Source organism: Brienomyrus brachyistius, chromosome 6 (genome assembly GCF_023856365.1).
Source record: "Brienomyrus brachyistius isolate T26 chromosome 6, BBRACH_0.4, whole genome shotgun sequence".
In the NCBI taxonomy this organism is placed as follows: Eukaryota; Metazoa; Chordata; class Actinopteri; order Osteoglossiformes; family Mormyridae; genus Brienomyrus; species Brienomyrus brachyistius.
This window is the reverse complement of record NC_064538.1, coordinates 28669015-28688787: the sequence shown is the minus strand read 5'-3', so window position 1 is coordinate 28688787 and position 19773 is coordinate 28669015. Positions and strand designations below refer to the sequence as shown.

At 46.5% G+C, this 19773-nt stretch overlaps 1 protein-coding gene across 13 annotated transcripts in view; it reads left to right on the top strand.

The window, feature by feature from the left end:
• Nucleotides 1-19773, top strand: part of LOC125744372 (IQ motif and SEC7 domain-containing protein 1-like) — a 132735-nt gene that overhangs the window by 97862 nt on the left and 15100 nt on the right. For 11 of the 13 annotated variants that reach the window (XM_049016098.1, XM_049016107.1, XM_049016105.1 and 8 more), the window contains 2 exons: nucleotides 13796-14063; nucleotides 17294-18549. In XM_049016098.1, coding sequence (XP_048872055.1) covers nucleotides 13796-14063; nucleotides 17294-18549 — 1524 coding nt within the window. Of the gene's footprint in view, nucleotides 1-8469; nucleotides 8680-13795; nucleotides 14064-17293; nucleotides 18550-19773 lie in introns of those variants that run through there. The other 2 variants (XM_049016103.1, XM_049016109.1) reach the window with 2 other exon arrangements.

Genomic DNA, 19773 nt, shown 5'->3' with positions numbered 1-19773 from the left:
GAGTGAACGGAGGGCACAGAGGAGGACGGGCAGCAAAGACAGGAGGAACAGAGCCGGAGGGAGCAAAGAGAGGTGGGACAAAGGCGGAAGGAGGAGAGAGGACCGAAGGGACAAAGGGAGGAGCGAAGGGAGACAAGGAGGGGGAACAGAGGGGAGCCCGAGGGAGCCCCAGCGGGCGACGGGAGGCAGCCGGAGGGGCCGCAGGCGGCCGGGAGGCCGGAGCCGGAGGGGACCCCGGAGGGGCCAAGGAGACAGGGCGAGGGACCCGCGGAGGGGCCAGGGAGGGAGCAGGAGGGAGCACCGGGGAAGGGGACGAGGGAGTAGGAAGGGGCCAGGGCGAAGGCCCGGAGGAGGGGGGAGCCGCAGCAGGCGGCGACGTCCGGGAAAGGGCCGGAGGTAAGGGCCCCGCAGGCGACCGAGGAGCCGCCGTCGGGGAACCCCCAGGCGACCGACCAGGACCCAGAGAGGGGAGCGAGGCAGGGCGACGAGGCACCGGAGAGGGACCTGCAGGCGACAGCCGACCCGGAGGGCCAGGACCCGCAGGCGCCAACCGAGCCCCAGCGCAGGCGAGGGAGGGCGAGCCAGGGGGCAGGGCGGGTGGGACCCCAGCCCTGCGTCTGTGTCCCCTTCCCCTGCGGGACACAGACAGGCCGACCCTAGTTCGGGGTCGATGTCGCCGGGGCGAGGGACAAGGGGTTACGAGTTCTGTCCCCGAGGGGTCCCATTCCAGCTCCTCCACCTCCGAAGAGGGAGGAGCCAAGATGGAGTTGTCCAGGACCACCTCGGGGACTAGGACAGGGACTGGAGCTGCTGCAGGCGGAGGGGGCGCCTCTGGAGCTGCTGCAGGCGGAGGGGGCGCCTCTGGAGCTGCTGCAGGCGGAGGGGGCGCCTCTGGAGCTGCGGCAGGCGGAGGGGGCGCCTCTGGAGCTGCGGCAGGCGGAGGGGGCGCCTCTGGAGCTGCGGCAGGCGGAGGGGGCGCCTCTGGAGCTGCTGCAGGCGGAGGGGGCGCCTCTGGAGCTGCTGCAGGCGGAGGGGGCGCCTCTGGAGCTGCTGCAGGCGGAGGGGGCGCCTCTGGAGCTGCTGCATGCCGCCGGGGCGCCGGGACAGGAACACGGTCAGGCCGCCGGGGCGCCGGGACAGGAACACGGTCAGGCCGCGGGGGGGGCGCCTGCCCGGGAGCTGCAGCAGGCGGCTGCTGAGGGGGCGCCTGCCCGGGAACTGGAGCGCGGTCAGGAACTGGAGCGCGGTCAGGAACTGGAGCGCGGTCAGGAACTGGAGCGCGGTAAGGAACTGGAGCGCGGTCAGGAACTGGAGGTGGCTGCAGTGGGGGCGCCGGCCCGGGAGCTGCAGCAGGCGACTGCAGTGGGGGCGCCTGCCCGGGAGCTGCAGCACGGTCAGGAACTGGAGGTGGCTGCAGTGGGGGCGCCGGCCCGGGAGCTGCAGCAGGCGGCTGCAGAGGGGGCGCCTGCCCTGGAGCTGCAGGTGGCTGCAGTGGGGGCGCCTGCCCTGGAGCTGCAGCAGGTGGCTGCAGTGGGGGCGCCTGCCTGGGAGCTGCAGCAGGCGGCTGCAGTGGGGGCGCCTGCCCGGGAGCTGCAGCAGGCGGCTGCAGAGGGGGTGCCTCTGCAGGAACTGGAGCGCGGTCAGGAACTGGAACACGGTCAGGAACAGGAGCTGGCTGCAGTGGAGGCGCCTGCCCGGGAGCTGCAGCAGGCGGCTGCAGAGGGGGCGCCTCTGCAGGAACTGGAGCGCGGTCAGGAACTGGAACACGGTCAGGAACAAGAGCTGGCTGCAGTGGGGGCGCCTGCCCGGGAGCTGCAGCAGGCGGCTGCAGAGGGGGCGCCTGCCCGGGAGCTGCAGCAGGCGGCTGCAGAGGGGGCGCCTGCCCGGGAGCTGCAGCAGGCGGCTGCAGAGGGGGCGCCTGCCCGGGAGCTGCAGCAGGCGGCTGCAGAGGGGGCGCCTCTGCAGGAACTGGAGCGCGGTCAGGAACAGGAGCTGGCGGCTGCAGTGGGGGCGCCTGCCCGGGAGCTGCAGCAGGCGGCTGCAGTGGGGGCGCCTGCCCTGGAGCTGCAGGCGGAGGGGGCGCTTCCGGAGCTCTCCGGAGCTTGATCAGCCTCCGGAGGTCTTCAGCCATCCTCTCCAGATCTGAATACGGGGATTCTGGAGTGAAAGAGGCGAAATCCTGCCCCAGTTGCACTGCGAGCTTTTCCCCCTCCGGAGGGCCCTGTGGGGCCGGTTCTCCCATCACCCTCCAATACAGTCCCTGGAGGGTGAAGTACCTGTCAGCGAGGGCCGCGGGCGAAACGGGCGTGGCCCCTTTAAGAGGGCGGGGAACCCGCGGGATGGCGTCCCTCACTGCTCTGGCCCTCCCATTGGCCAGCCGCTCGGGCCGGTTATCGCACCGCTTGGGGGGCGGTAGCTGTTCCGCAGGGAGGGGCTCTGGGTCCGGGAAGACGAAGGGCTCGTCCTCTTCATCCTCGCTCGGAGCCCAGAGCCTCGCCAGGGAGCAGGGTCCCAGACCGTACGGTCCCAGGTCGGGACCCAGGACGAGCTCCTCCTCCTGAGGGAGCCAGGGGCTGGAGAGCGAGCAGGCGCCCAGACGGATCGGCTCTTCCGGGAGCTTCTTCCTCCCTCTCCGCTTCTTCTTTTGGTCTGTCATTCTGTCACGATATTCGTCGGCGGTAGCGGCGCACGGGTAAGGTGATGAGCGGAGAGGCAAGCAAGCAGGCAGACTTAGGGCAAACGGGGATTTATTGGGAGGACGAGGACTCGGGAACATGGCACGCCGACTAACATCATGACAGACAACGCTAACAGGTAAGACCAGGACTTAAAACCAGACAAGACTAATCAAAGTAAGCAGATACAGCAGGGTACAATCAAGGAAATACACGTGGGAAGGCAGGGGGCGTGGCACACACGAGGAGCTGACGAGCCGGGCATGACACTTTTATCTAGTATTTCCCGAACAAATATTATTTAATAAAAATTAAGTAGGATGTATTTTTTTTTCAGCCGCAGTGAATCACAGTAAAGAATACTTTGATGTTTTTTTTTTCCCTGAGGAAAGTACATGAAAATTGTTAATTACCACATTCATATATGAACTTTAATAATGACTCTATCAATTTAGAATGATATGAGAAATGGTTTGGTATTTTAATACACCTTTAAGGTATAATTGCTTTTTTCAACTACTGCAATCACATTCTATTTTCTGTTGTTGGTAGTAGTTTTAAGGTGGCTTCTCCTGCCATTTTGTGTCCCATCTTAAGTGGAAGCATTCCATAGAAGCACGCCTCAAAGTTTTAATGGTGCTAGCAAAATATAGTAACTGGGGACAGTTGATCTTTACCGATCAGTTACGATCAGTTTAGGATCTGTGCCATAACCTATGTACGGGCTTCTTGCTGGCTTAATAAATTTTGATGATTTGTTGTCATCTTCCTGTCGAAGCAGTTGCTCGGCAACAAGGGGGTGGATGCCAAGAGCCCATGCATGTCTCGGCTGCTTCACTGTCCGACAGAAGCAGGACAGCTGTAATCAAATCCTTATGAACCATTTTGGTGTCTGGCCACCTGCTGAAATGGGACTGGAGGTTACGGTTGTGATTCACAAACATTCAGATCAACCTGTCCCAACAGGGTGTAGATAATAATGGCCACTACCATGGGACAGAGCATCTCCATTTGACCCAGTAGACAATTCCATGATTTGGGCTGAATGTTGGAAAAATCTGTGGGGCTATGCCTGAGAAATGGCTGCCCCTTAAAATCTGTAGAATATTGTAGCAATCAGGCAAAACTAGATGTTCATGAGAAACAACTAGACATGTGTGATATATAATATATCCATTGTTTATTTTCTCAGAAGTAAAGGTGCTTCGGACTTTTGTAGATGTAATTTTTGTCTACAAGGTTGCGTAACATGGCAGGTATATAGGAACGTTTCTGTGTTTCAGTCTTTAAACACACATGTGTCTGTATATTAAGGAGGAATGAACTTTGTAGATCAGTACAATAACGTCCTTGTTCTCCAAGCACAGCTGAGCTCCCGTTCGTGTTTGTCTTTTCTATGAAGCAATGATCAGTGATGTTACTCAAAAATGCCATATATGTTACTTTAATCAATGGCCATATAATTACATCAATAGCTGTATATAATGAGTTCAAAATGGGACTAGGGAAGGTCTCCTAAGATTGGGAAAACATACATAACTATATTCGTTGCATATTTCAATTCATCAATTAACTTTCAGTTGTTTGTCTAGAAATACTTACAATCCACTATGAATGGTTTTAAATAAATACTGGGCTAAGCTATTTTCAGTGTTATCAAAAAAAAATGTCCTTGGTCTAGCTTTGCGAGGATCATGCGTAACAAAGATTACTGGCTCTGGCAGTATGGCCCTTTCAGCCAATCACCAAACAGTCTTCCCGCATTGCATTTCTCACTGAGTCACCAGATAGATGTGCAGGGTGACCATTAGTGTTATATTAAAATAAGATGCTATGCTATTTTATAAATAGGGCTTATATATTTGCATGCTCTATAACCCATTCACTGTACATATTTGTAGCCCACTCCCTGTACATATTTCCCCCAGAGCTACTCGAAAAGCACTAAGTGGAAATGGTTGCCAGGCCGAGGTACACATCCTGATGTAGGTCCTTTGTCACCACAGCCCTTCACAAACCACTTACCCTGTTTCAAAGCCCAAAGATAAAGTAACTTTTATGCATTCCTGATTGAGGCTCCACTATCTGGGTCTTTGCAGCTTAGTAACAGTAAGTTTAATTTCAGTACCTTATTAGCAAATTGAGTTTTATTTGTGTACCTCATGTTATTACTAATTAAATTCCTTGACCATTATACTTGTGTTTTTTTGTACTATAGACAGACATGTAAATCCTCATTCAATAGATATGTTAATAATAGATGTGACAGTCTACAGCATTATTTTATGAAAGCTTAATTGAATTGGGTGCTGGTTTTAGCTAAACTCATTTTGCACTGTTAATGTAATGAGAATTCAAAGTAATTGTGGAATATAGTTTTGACAAAAAAGAATAGGCCTGTTCTGTATTTCTTTGAGGTGTCTCAACAAGAAGAAAGATCAAGGCTGCAGGGACTTTGTACAGAAACACTGCTGTTCGTTTTAAATTTGCAGTTTTAAATTAAATTGTAAAAATAGCTAGCTTGTCATCTTTGTGGCCACACTTCATCTTATGGAACAGAGCACAGTGCAATGAGAAAATTGTGTGTATGTGTGTGTAGTGTACAAAAATTTCATAAAAGGATTATTTTTAGTTTTCTCATTGAACTGTGAAAAATATAAAATACTTTCCCTTGAATTAAGTCAAACATTTATCAAAACATTTTAACTGGTTCTTTATTGTAAAACCGAACAGCCCAAATTCCTGTGTCTGCTGAAATAGTAGACATATTACTGTAGCTCTTAAGGGTAACATCTGAAATACCATTATACAAAAACAGTGACTTCACTGCTGTAATGGCTTCCAGACCCCGCGCCCCAGACCTTAGCGTTTTATTTTCCACTTCGGGCGGCCTTCGTCGTAAACGCACCATCCGTCAGTTTCCAACCAAAGCAGAGCTGTGGAATGTGGCGTGACATCATGGTGTGCTCGTTTACTCAGCTTGTGGAGGAGCCCAGTGGGGTGGAAGGAACAGCATTGCTGGTTTGTATTAAAAGAAGTCCAGGCTCCAATGCTGCGAGTCTTTCTTCATTCATTTTCCTCTGAGGCAAAATCATTCTGCAAATGAGCTACTTGGTGGCTTGGATTAAAAAAAAGAATGTCCAGCCTCTTCTCTTATCGTTGTTCGATTACCTTTGTTCAAGCATGAAGATGATTTCAGTATAAGTTGAAAATGAAATATCTTGTTTGTTTTTGTTTGCCACAAACTTATGAAAATTATATAAAATATATGGAGCTTTTTTCAGTGCAAACATTTGAGGCTGACAAAAGAAACTATAAGTGTGTCAGAGAGGAGAAAAATGTGGAGAAAAAATCGTGGTAACACTGCTAAATAATTTGACAGCCAGTCACTAGGAGCTCTGGGGATGTGATGGTCCTCAATCTATCAGGGAAAACCCAAGTGAACATAATTCCCAACTATGATGTTTGTGACATCATTACGAGACAAGGTCTGCTCTTCACAGTTATGACATCACTAAGTGGGCAGGGTCACATCATCACATCGAGGAACCAGCCAGTGTGTGGGGATGGATTTAAACCAGACAGGCAAACTCAAGGTTCTGTGAGGAGACACACAAGACAGAGTGAGTCCCTCTTTATTTCTATAGCAATTCATGGACTGAGGAAGAGGAGTCATTCTCGCAAAGCAGTATTTTGCACAGCTCATGTTTTGCAAATAATACCATATCATGGGCTCCTAGATGGATAGTGACTATTTCAATCTCATTGTTAATGGTTTGTGTCATTACTTGTTCTGTGAGTACCAGCATTTACGGCACTCTTCTTCAGACTGTGTTGGCATAACTGCATGCAAATTGGTTACGTCGCTTCTATCTTTTTTTCTCCAATTGCAATGAAGCAGTGCATTTCTGTCGGTCATCCGACGCTCTTACAGCAGGAACTTATGTGAGGCCGGACTATTAGTCATTATTATTAAACCATAAAATAAAATGGAAAATATCAAAACCTTATAACTGTAAACAAACCTCAGTAACCAGGTCAGCATAGCACTATTTCAATGCTTCTAATAAAGTGAGTAATAATGTAATAGGTAATCTATAGAGATAAACTTCTCTAACAGAAGACATGTATATTTTTACATATCTCCATTGAGTCCTGTTCTTTTAAGAGGTGCTTTCACGCCTTGCCCTGCTGCACCTGTCCCATCAGCTACTCTGAGTTCTTACGGCCACAGGGACAGTGCAAGCTAAGCGACCCCCCCCCCCCCCCAGTCTGAGCACTGTTGTTCACAGCTGCTTTATCAGGCACCTACGCAGGGCTGATCGACTAGCCTGCTAGCTTTCCGCATGGAGTACTCATGTCAATACATTCTTCAGCAGGATAAGAGTGTTTTCATTGATATGTTTGGTTGATCTCAGTCCTCCGGTTTCCTCCTAGTTTCAAGCGTCTTTGCCAGCCGTTTTTTCCCCAAAGCCACCCTGCTGTGAGGCAGTTACTGTTCCGGCTAAAGGGACCTAGCTTGGGGCTATTTTTTGCTCTCCCTTGTGAGAAGCTGGCCCCGTCAGTCAGCGCATAGAGCTAAAAGGAGGTATGGAGCTGGGTGGCACTCGCGCCGCAGCAGGTGACAGCTTAGTGAGCACAGAGACAGAGGTGGAGAAAGACCAGCAGCAGCTGGAAAGGTTTCAGCAGCAAAAAATAACTGGCTAGGGTCACAAGCTCAGGGTGAGGGTTGTTCATGTGGCCAAACCTACACAAGAGGCCACCTAGTGACACGTGACTGTCTGTCTCTGCCCGTTCTCCTCTTTTCCTGCTGTTTGATGTCCGAGATGAAAAGGCACAGAGAAAGCAAGCTAATCATTATCTCCTTGGGGAAAAGACCCAAGTTCCCCATTAGAGGACCTAACCACCTTCATCGTGTTGTTGTCTTGTTAAGCGCTCACCATCTGGGAGTTGTTTTCGCCATTTCCTTTGCCAGCCTTCTTTAGACATAGATAGCCCCTTGTCTCTGGGGCAGTCAGGCAAGATCTTTGCTGTATCTGGGGTAATTATGTGTCTGCTCAGTCTCCCTACCTTTATGAGCTCAGGGGAGACAGTCAACTCCTTGGGCAATGTCCTTCATAAGTTGTGGTCAACAGAAAGCCACTCTTACAGGGAGAAAAGGCTGCTGCGGTTACATGGGTATTACCTTTTTCATATTCATTGCATAGGCAAAGTGAGTGGGAATCCATCTTAATTTAGTCTGTTTAATCTGATCATCCCAGGCAGTCCAGTGTTATGTTTATGTTTTGTTTTTTTCCCCATGGTAACAGCTTTTAACCTTTAATATTTGTGCTTTGAATATTTGTGTATTTTTGTCACGCATATGTTTTATATGTTATACCCAAGCAGTATGATTTTGTGTAAAACAGCCAAAGGGCACTTCATGCTGTTTGACTGACAGGTGTTAGCCTTGGAAACTGCAGTTTAGTTTTAAATCCCAAAGAGGGATTAAAAAGATGGATGTGCGCTGCGTGATGAGTTTACTGAAATAAGTGATCTGCACCCTGTAAATGCCACTGCAAAGACACAGATCCTTGCTTCCTGGTTGCCCTTGAGTGTGTTTCTGATTGCCTTCCTGTCCTCTTAGGCTGGCCTTGGGTTCTCCACTCCGGTATGTCCACTAAAGCTCATTATTATTCTCGATGTGATGCGGCTGACGTTGTGCCTGGGGGAATTCCCTCCCCCTTACAGTCCAACGCCAGCTCCCACACCCCCGTCCCGCTGTTCCCGCCCCTTAGTCGTCCTCCCTGGCTGCTTGCAGTTCGGAGAGTCCAGCAGAGCAGGAGTTGCGGGAGGACGAGGCGAGCCGCAGTCGCTTTCCAGAGCCTCTCCTGTGACCTGCAGCTTGAGGCCTGCTGTGATGATGGTCAGGATGCTCGTTTTTACGATCGGCAGATGAAATGTGGTGTTTGCACTGTAACTCAGAGAAGACCCAGTCTCTGCTGGAACTGGAGCAAGCTGAATGGTAAGATGGTGCAAGACTGTTTGTGTGTCTGTGTGTGGGGCGTCGATGTAGGACTATGCGAGAGATACAGTAAGGGAGGTACAAAAAGCAAAGAGGGATCACAGCAGACATTGAACAGGAAGTGTTTTTTCTTTTTATGTATATTTTTATATATATATATTTATATGTTGTTCATTCAGGCAAGAGTAAGCTTTTGTTTTCAGAATGCTATGAATACAGTACCCAGTGAGAGGGGTTATAGTCTAGTGAACTGGTCTGGAAGGAACGAACCTCTGTTTCTATAGTTTATAGAAAGAAGTACATGTTTGGGGGTCCGGTTTTCAATTTAAAACCACCAAGGACACGACCATATATTGAGGACAATGGGATGCTGGCATTTCTTTGGCCTATCCTGTCTGACCGATGAGACCTTTAATGGAGATGCCCATCGCTGGGAGAACTGAAAAAGTCTTTGCTGTTGCTAAACACAGGCCTCTGAGATAGATGTTGTGGAATAATGTGGCACAGAATCCACGGTGGCCTTAATTAAGAGAGTGCTTTGTTAGTGCTGTACATGCAATATTTATGGTGCCTAAGTATTTAAGAAGCTGCTTGTTCGATAGGCTTGTGCTGCTCTGCTTTGCGGCGTGTGTTTTGCCTGTCATAGCCCTAAGAAACTTAGATGAATGATCTTATTTCTTTATGAATGCACCCCGAGGAACTCCATTTGATGAACATATTGATAAGTACTTTAAAATATTGAAAGCCTTTAATTATAAAATGATGTAACGATAATGATTGCTATACTCACCACAACATTGGATAAATCATTGTGGAAGATGAATGGATGGATGGATGGATGGATGGATTATAATGTTATATATAATCTACCTCCCTGTAATCTGTATTATTAAATCACTTCTGCGTATGCCATTTTCTTTTGAAAGACATTAAGTCTGATTCACGCATACTATCCAATAATGTTCTATGAAAAGTTCCAACATATTTCATAATTGCCATCTTTTTACTAAATAACCATTCTGAATTATTGTATAGTGTAGTGTGTATAGTGTTTTTGTGGTGCATGTGTCTGAGTACTGGTCTATGCTGTGGTGTGATCATTTTGTGAGAAGTTAGACTGAACTGACCCCCTAGAAGAGGTTCCAATCCAGTGGGAGTCATGTTTGTACCTGGTATTTGTCCTGGTATCACAGCAGGAACACTTAGCAATCAATATAAGGTAAGCATGTGCTTAGCATTGTCTGACAGTCCGTCATCTGCCTCTGCGTTATTATAAAAGCATATTAGTGACTGGAAAACAGTGGCTAGGGTGGTCAGTAGTTAAAAGTGAGCACCATGACAGAGCTATTTCCGTTTATGTAATTGTTGGCCAGACTCTCAGTAGGCCTTGGCAGTGTGTATTGCTGATTGACAGCTCTGTTGTGTCTTCCACTCTCTTTGTGACTCGCAGTCCACTGTTTTTAGGAATGTGAACCAAAAGGGGACGTCTTACACGATACACGCCACCATTTAACATTTGCATCAAAAGCTGTAATGACAGTGAGTCCAGTTACATAGTAATCCTCGGTTGAAGTTTGTTTCCTCTTCATAAATATGTGAAGACAGCATGATCAACACAGTTCTTTAAAGACCAGAAAAGCATCTGTGAGGCATTGTCGGTGTTTATTTGAGGAAGCATCTGGTATGGAGTAGAAGGGAACAACACTCAATGGGGGTGAGACTGTGGGCATTAGCTTGTCCTGCTTGGGCCTGCAACTAATTAACAGGTTTGGCTGACATATCATCCAAAAGGAATCCATTTCTTCTTGAGTCATTTGGGACTTTTCTTTTGGTGTGAACGAAATCTTGTTTCTTGGTTGCACGTGAAAAAGTCCAGCCAGATAATAGATAAATAGCTCTGCACACAATACTCATCTACTCCTTTGTCACTGGACACTCGGAACCTGGACCCAAGAGCCAGTACAGCACAGAGCCAATTAGGGCATTGTGAGTACAGTAGGAAAAGTCCTGCTTTCACATGTCAATCCTATGGAAGATAAAAGAAATCCATCCTTTAAAACTAAAATGTGTATGGACCAAGTGAGACACTATCTCACTGTGGGCATTTATGGTGCAAAAGGTTCACTAGCATTTAAGGAGGTTTCCCCTCCAGCTAAATTCTTGTATCGCTTGATATTATTGCTAATGTCACATCTTATAGCTAATTATTTGTCCTTCTATACTGATGCTCCACAAAAACCCAGGATTTTGTAGTGCAATAATCCTGACCAAAAATTCACAGTACTTTCCTATACCTTCTCATATCACATTGCAATGTGAAAACAGAGTGGTTTTCTAGGTTTTAGATATTTCAGTTTCAGACTGAAAATGAGACACAAACGTCTTGTAATCTATATTGAAACTGACTTGTTGACTTTATTGTGGTGATGTTGCAGTGTTTTATTTAGGTGTTGTCTGCAGGGAACTTGCTCCTAATGGAGTATTGTGTAGCTTTTCAGTAACATCTTGCCAGACTGTGGAGTTGTTGCGGCCCGCAGTTGTACAGGGCCATGTGTGCCTGCACTGTAATTGGGGACCACAATACATACTTATTTTCTTCATTATATGAACCATATTTGTAGCACTGAAACCTATAAGGAGAAACACGGGTCTCTTATAACAGCCCTCTGCAGTGGCCACCAGAACCTCAGGCTGTGCAGCTGTCAAAAAACTCTCTTGTGGAGATAGTGATCTATACTTGTGAAACCCTGAAGGTGCAGCTGCTCCTGCAAAAGGGGAAAGTCGCATATGCAATTGTTCTTTGCATAGTATTTGGGTTTGTTAACTCAAGGAATGGGAGGAGAGGTCCTTATAAGGGGATGCATGCAGAGGTGGAGATTTCAGGTCCAGAGAATACAAATCCAGACCAAGATTTTGTTTCAACCAACCAGTTGAGTACTCTGACTGAGACTCTTTATACTCAGCTGGTTGGCTGAAATGAAATCTTGGTCTGGATTTGTAGAAAGGATTACGACAGTTATATCAGAGCTGCTGTAACTCTTTTTAGAGTGGGTTTCTGCAATACTTAGACCAATTAATGGTGTGATTTTCAGAAAGGGCATGCAAAAGGCTGAAACTGTGTCGAATCAGTATTTCTATCATGTGTTTTTCAGTACTTTTGTTAAGAGACTGCTTACAAATAAGGACCTGCTCATCAATATCTATTTACACAAAAAAAGTTGTACAATGTTTCTTGTCTCACCCCACTTACTAAAAACCTCTCTATTAAAAATAGCTTTTTATAAGCCATGTGGTGCCTAAATGTAAGCAGCTGAAGTTCTGTTTCAGAAGAATAAATGGAAGCTTATACATGTGGGGGCAGAACACATGTTGTGTGGTGATGTAAGGCAGGTCAGGCTAGCTTACCAGAACCAGATAACGCTGCCCTGCCATAAGTCTCACAAGCTGGGTGAGGGGAGGTATGTCACGGGTGTTCCTGTGAAAAGTATGAATGTCACCAGTCCTGAGTGTGCACCCTGTGATGGGTTGGTGCTCCAACCTGGGTTGTTTCCTGCCTTGTGGCCATAGCCTCCAGAATAGGATACATGGATACATAAAATGGATGGAGGTTCTTGCATCATTTCATTAAGTTAATCCTCTGGACGTATCATCAACTGGTCCTATACTCCAGAAGTTCTTCTCCCTACTAACAGAAAAAATTGATCGTGGAGCAAGATTCTCTCCTGGGCGGTAGGACTATTTATTAGGAAGACAAATTTATTCTTTTAGTAACTGATTCTGGACAGTAAGCCAGCTGTTTAAGGGTTCTTAATAGAATCATGAGCCAGAGGTGGGTGTTCGCTCACAGGAAGGGGGGGGGGTAGCTTTGTGGGTAGCCAAACCTGCAGGTAGGGCCCTCGAAAGACCCTCAGGTGAGGTTATTTGCAAGATGGTTTCCGTGGTTATGAAAAGCAGCAATTCAGCTGGTGTATTTTATGTTCCAGTCCTACCTGACTCCCTATCAGTCTGTCCATACCAGATGTCCTAGCTTTGCTATTGTATTTATAAATGTAATTATTATAGAAACAGATGAATGTAGCATCTGGCAGAATAGCTATTTATTTTGACCTTTAACCTTAATCACATTGTGTATATCTAGCTGGTTTGGTACTTATTGGTACTGGTACTCAAGTGGAAGTCAATGGAAAAGGGAAAGTACCAAAAGTATGGTACTTGGTGCGGTGGAAAAGCACCCAATGGGTTTCACTCATGGCTTTTTTTTCGCACAATGTCAGTCAAAATGGTAGCGTCCAGTCGTTTTTTTCATGTAGTACCTTATCGTTGGCTAACTGCCTCCTAGTAAACTAACTGAACAGCACAGTATTATGGATACTTGAATGAATGTGACACTGACTTTGGTAATCAGGTAATGCATGAAGCTCTTGTGAAGTAAACAGATAGCAGCAGAGCACCAATCAGTAGTTCTGACATTCTGAGTGGTGATTGGCCCATACTTCCCTTTTGGGTGAGGCAGTTGGCAGCAAATTAGTCAAAAGCATAGTGCTGTGGTTTAAGTATGGCTAATGACTGAGGGAGTGATGGGAGATGTTCAACGTAAACCACAAGTAATAATGCAAACTTCAGCTAAATACATTAGCACACTTTGGTTATGTCAAGAGCCAAGCCATAGTATTTGTTTGCATCATTAAACGTTTTTTAATACTGGCTTGTATCATTGGGCAGTGGTGGCTTAATGGTTAGGGAAGCGCACTTGTAATTGAAAGATTGCAGGTTTGAATCTCTGACCAGCAAGGCACCACTGAGGTACCCTGAGCAAGATACTGCCTCCAAGCACTGTTCCCTGGGCGCTGAATGTGTCTCATTGTCACATAGGGGTTAAATGTAGAGAATATGTTTTGTTGTGTGCTGTGGTGTGTCAACAAAGACAACTAAATTCTAAATGATTCTCTTTGTGAAAAGGACTTATGTGGACAAATTATAAGCTGAATTCTACAAATGGCTGGACTTCAGATGATGATGTGCGCTGCCAATTTTATATCTGGCAAGTGTGCGTTCGTGAGGGATCATACCCTGCATGAATTCAGGGGGACTCACCTGATTTCCCATTTTCTTTCAGCGTGGAAGGTGATGCTCCAGTCCAGGAGGCAGGCCCCTCTGCAGAGAGTGTCTACGCCCGGGGACCCATAACCCACAGCTCTGCCCTCAGCCCAGACCGTTTTGAGGCCCCGATTTACGGGCCCCCCAGTAGCCAACAGCGGTCACGGCACCCCAAGCTGCAGCACTCCCAGTCCATCCTGCGTAAGCAGGCTGAGGAGGAGGCTATCAAGCGTTCCCGCTCGCTGTCAGAGAGCTATGAGCTCTCCACAGACTTGCAAGATAAACAGGTACTCCTGCTCAGACCTTCCATCCTCTAACCCGGTCGCTGCCTAGGGAAGGGTGCAGTCTCCTTTGCTAAGGAAGCATTGCCAAAGCTTGCTGCTGAAAAGATGTCGATTGCAAATATCGACTTGTTTATGAGAAAATATACTTTCACTTCAACTGATGCATGTTCATTTCATAATGTCATTATAATGCACATTTTATGAGAGTTTATCTGGTGTGACATGCATAACTGTTACGTTACAGTGAGCCACATTTATTTTTTTCGAAATGCAAATTTGATAATCTCATAATATATAGTCTTTTCGAAATGCATTTTTTGTTAATAAGTGACTGATTTCATGCAGTATATAAACAGACTTTGCTGAGAAAAGTACCAAGAATTTTTGTACCTTTGCATTTTCATCATGGGTCAAGCTGTGAATAATGCTAGTTTAATTTGACCCAGTCCTCAAAGCCCATCTCTGATGTTTATCTTCTCCATGTGGGTTCTCAGTAACCTTTAATTTCTCCTGTTTTCAGTTAGTACTGCCCACATATGGTTCAGCTCAATTACAGTCTGTTTCCTGTAAGATAAACATTTACCGGTGGAGCAGGTAAATGAGTATATCCATAGGTAATAAATGTGGCCTTAGCCAGAGACTCACAAAGCAGCTACCAAGCCTGGAGCTGAACCCCTTTCTGATACAAGAAAAATATACAGTTTTACATTTCTGGAAAAAACAATCACCACTCACATTTATTCACTGTTCTTAATGATTGAGCACGATGCAGTTTTTTTGTGTTGTGAAATTTTAGAATTTTGCTCTTGCAGACTGAGTAAATGGAGACCACAATTTTGTTTTTTGCATCTTTCACACACATTTGCACTTCAGTTACGCTATCTCAGATGGAATTCTAGACATTTTCTGCTGTTTCTGCTGTTATTGTTCTGCTGAACAAAAATAAAATGAATATAGACCAAGCCCCAACTAATATCTCTAATACCAATACAGATTTAAAGCAGCTCAAATTAATATAACCAATATAATTTTATATGATCAAAAATTAAATCAATCATTGTTTTATTTAAACTGTACTGTGCAGACTGTTAGGGTGCACAGGTAAAGAGGTGAAGTTCGGGAAAAACTGGGGATTTATTAGGGGAAAGAAGCTACGGGCAGGATAGGTCTACGATACAAACATCTAACATCAACTAACATCAATGATGGACAAAAACCAAGGCAAGACATGGACTGAAATAGACGAGACTGGGCGAAAATAATTGGACAGAGCTGGGCATGATTGGGGAAGCACACGTGGATAATCAGGGGGGCATGGCACACACGAGGATAATCAGGGGGGCATGGCACACACAAGGATAATCAGGGGGGCATGGCACACACGAGGATAATCAGGGGGGCATGGCACACACGAGGATAATCAGGGGGGCATGGCACACACGAGGATAATCAGGGGGGCATGGCACACACGAGGATAATCAGGGGGGCATGGCACACACGAGGATAATCAGGGGGGCATGGCACACACGAGGATCAGACAAGCCGGGCATGACACAGACTGATATGATCGTGTCAGATAGTGGGCTGAAATGTCTTAAAATTACAACAAGCAACAAACAAATTAATTTTTGTATAGCGCATTATCACAACATTACATCGTCTCAAAGCACTTTACAGCATCCGCACCCAAAGCCCCCAGTGAGTAAGCCATAGGCGACAGTGGTAAGGAAAAACTCCCAAGAAGGAAGAAATCTTGGGTGGGACCAGACTCAAAGGGGGAAATTAATATACATGAAGTCACTTATAAGTAACCTTACAACTTAACTAAAACAATAGCATGATCACTCGCAATTCTCAACAAAGAGCAAATTTAAAGTACATTTTCTGTTCTACTTAACAGAAGTGCCTTAAAATTTGCTCACACACAGAAGTTTTTGTTTAGCAGGACGCAATATTTCCGTTATGACAGAGAGCCCCAATACTGGCCATGGACAGTGACTGGTGAGCTAAGCACTACGTGCCACAATATGACTATGTTTCTCCCCTCGATTGACTGTAAGCACAATGGGTGCAGACACGTCAATGCAGCTTTATTTGCTATTATAACTCACATCTGTACATGATCATGACAGGCCATCATTATGGTGAGGGTGATGATGATGACAATGGTGACGATAAGCAACCTGACATCTGTTACCAGATTTTAGCTAATCACATTAAAATTATGGATAAGTGGTATAAGGGACCTTTAATACTGGGCATTGGGTGTGTATTAGGCTCATGGGAGTTTTACCTACACAAAAATATTCAGGGGGTAGAATGAAAAATGATTGGTTCAGTGAGATAACAATCGGATTTTAGAGGTGAATCCAAGCAACTAAAGGAGGCAGGACCAAGACATCTGATTGGTTGGTCCTGCCTCCTCTAGTTGCTTGGACCCACCTCCTCTACAATCTGATTGGTTATCTCTCTGAATCAATCATCTTTCATTCTGCCTTCAGAACATTTTTGTGTACGTAAAACTCCCATGAACGTGCATTGGTTGGTTTCTCTCATTTTGCCTGCTTATGTATATAGTTGCTTCATGAAAATCAGGGAGCTCTCTGTCAATGCCTATTAAGGTGATTTGATTAACCTTTGCCTTTTAAGCTGCTATGGCAGAGTATGGCAATGGGGCAAATGAGTTCAAGTAAATGAAGTAAGAAAGCAATGCAAGACCCAGAGGGGCATCATTGTGAAAGAAGGGGAATATTACCAGCTGAAATATTAATAAATAAAGACATGCATGTGCAACCACAATGCTAACAGCTAACTAGACGGGACTACACTAACAGCTAACCTCAGGGGTTTGCATGTAGCTTAGCTCACCAGCCACTGCCCTTGGTCAGTGACAGGGCTTTCTGTCACTCACACTTAATGATCTCTAACAACTCTTTGGCTAATCTTACTAATAGTACCAGGCTTGACTGATAAATTATAATACAGGAAGCCTAACTTCTCAGCATTTTCTCCAGGGTGAGACCTCTTTTTTTCGCCGTAAATGTTTTAAGACGTTATCAGTGCATGTATATTTGTGGAACCGTAATATTGGACAAATTTATCCACCTACTGATATATCACTTGAAGCCTGATACAGACGATAGTGATACCTAAGGTGCAGTGAAATGCTGAAAGTGTTTGGTTTTTGATGTCTAGCTTGAACTGTGATGAGTACGTCACTTTCTCTCTTTCAGGTGGAGATGCTTGAGCGTAAATATGGGGGGCGTTTCATAACTCGGCATGCTGCCCGCACCATCCAAACTGCATTCCGGCAGTACCAGATGAACAAGAACTTTGAACGTCTCCGGAGTTCTATGTCTGAGAACCGCATGTCCCGGAGGATTGTCTTGTCCAATATGAGAATGCAGTTTTCCTTTGAAGGACCTGAAAAAGTCCACAGCTCTTACTTTGAGGGTAAACAGGTCTCTTTGAGGGATGACGGCAGTGACGCTGGAGCTTTGGTGCCGGCAGAGCACCAGGACATGGTGGATCCCTCGAGCATGAAACCCCCTGCTGACCAGGGCGACTTTTCGGACGCCATCACCGAGCTGGAGGATGCATTCTCCAGGCAGGTGAAGTCGCTGGCGGAATCCATTGATGATGCTCTGAACTGCCGCACCCTTCATGGTGGGGATGAGGTGCAGGTGGAGCAGCTTCGGGGGCACCCCAACAGGGAGAGTGAGGCAGGCTACCAGATAAAGTCCTCCCACCTTGCGGATCGCCAGAGTATGGATGAGATGACGGCGTCCTATAGTGATGTGACTCTTTTTATTGACGAGGAGGATCTCTCTCCTCCTTTACCTGTGACCCAGTCTGTGAACCGGACCTCTAGCACAGAGTCAGATATCCGTCAACGTTCTCAAGAGTGCTGGTCTCTGGCACACAAAGATGACCAGGGTGACACGGACACCAGTTGTCGTAGTACTCCCTCACTGGAGTGCCAGGAGCAGAGGATCCGCATGGACCACCTGCCGCTGCTGACCATCGAGCCACCCAGTGACAGCTCAGCAGAACTGAGTGATCGCTCTGACCGCGGCTCGATGAAGAGACATGCTGCCTATAAACGCAGTTTGGCTGGCCCAGGGCAAGGTAGCCCCAAGCACGTCACGCACATGCTGCCACAGCGTGTGCCCTCCCGGGATGAGGAGCTGCTGCCACACAGGCCCCGGCCTCTGGAGGCCCACCTGATCCTCAACGGCACCACTAACCGACAGAGCAAATCTGAGTCAGATTTCTCCGATGGGGATAATGACAGCGTCAACAGCACGTCTAACTCCAACGATACGATAAACTGCAGCTCCGAGTCATCATCTCGGGATAGCCTACGGGAGCAGACCCTCAGCAAGCAGACTTACCACAAGGAGACCCGCAATAGCTGGGACTCGCCTGCCTTTAGCAATGATGTCATCCGCAAGAGGCACTATCGCATTGGTCTCAATCTCTTCAACAAGTATGTAATCAGTCCAAATCATTCAGGTTAACTGACTTTTCACTTTTAAAAGGCTCGAGTTGTGAAACAACGCAACAAAGTGAGTTTCTTCGGTGATCAACTAGAGAAAAATTGTTGTAGTCATAGTGTCATTATACAAAAAGTATTTGATGGATCTTATTGAACTTTGTAGACGTGTTGTATGGATGAAAATCTGGAACTGATCCAATTGCATCAAAAATGAAGCAATGCCACTGAGTGATCCCCAAAAGAAGGGCAGCCTCAGATGCATAACTTTATTAGTGCTATAACTCCATAAGTAATTGACAGATCTCATTACCACTTCAGCAAAACATTATATGCAGGAAGATCTACACCTCATTTAAGTCAAATCGCATTAAAATTTAAGCAGCACTGCTAGGTAGCAGCAAAGCAAGGAAAGGGTGTCTTCAGAAGCAGAGCTGGATATTTCAGGTGCAGAAACTAAAAATCCAGATCAGCTGGTTGGTTGAAACAATATTTTGGTCTGGATTTTTACTTTCTGGATCTGAACTATCCACTTCTGTTCACAAGTTGTGCAAATTTATTTGATAGCACAAAAATTGAAACATTGTCACTTAGTGGTGAAAAGACAGCCGTAGAGCCAAGTAGGTGGGGAGGGTCTATGTAGGTTAATTCATATAAAATATGAATATCTAGAAACCTAGAGTCACCTTTGCAAGCGGTCCTCATGTGATAAGCAGGCAGTGTCATATTTTTAAGAAACCCACTTTATGTCTTTCTCAATTTGCTCTTGGTAGGTGAGAGTGAGTAAGCTGGAAAGGGCAGACACCTGTTGTAGGGCCCATGGAGCTGGGGGTTAAGGGCCTTGCTTATGGAGCTGTAGATGTCCCAATGATAGGCTTGAACTGTTGACCTTCTGATCACAGGCATAGAGGCTTAGTCCACTGAGCCACATGCTGCCCTCTGATATGTGCCACACAGCAAGTGATATGCTACACTATTTAGTGACATGGCTGGTTGACACACTAGTACATAACCTCTTTCCTGGAATGTACCAAAAGGGACCTTAGCTAGCTGTCTGGAGGAGCTTTTTGATCGCACTCTGAGGTCATCATGAACATCATGAATTAAGAAAGTGTTGGAGTATGAATTGGAGGTGGGACCCTGTGAACTACACCAATCAGTGGGATATTTGTAGTGTTTGTCCAGGATAGTGTAGTGTCCAGGATTATGGCAATTCGG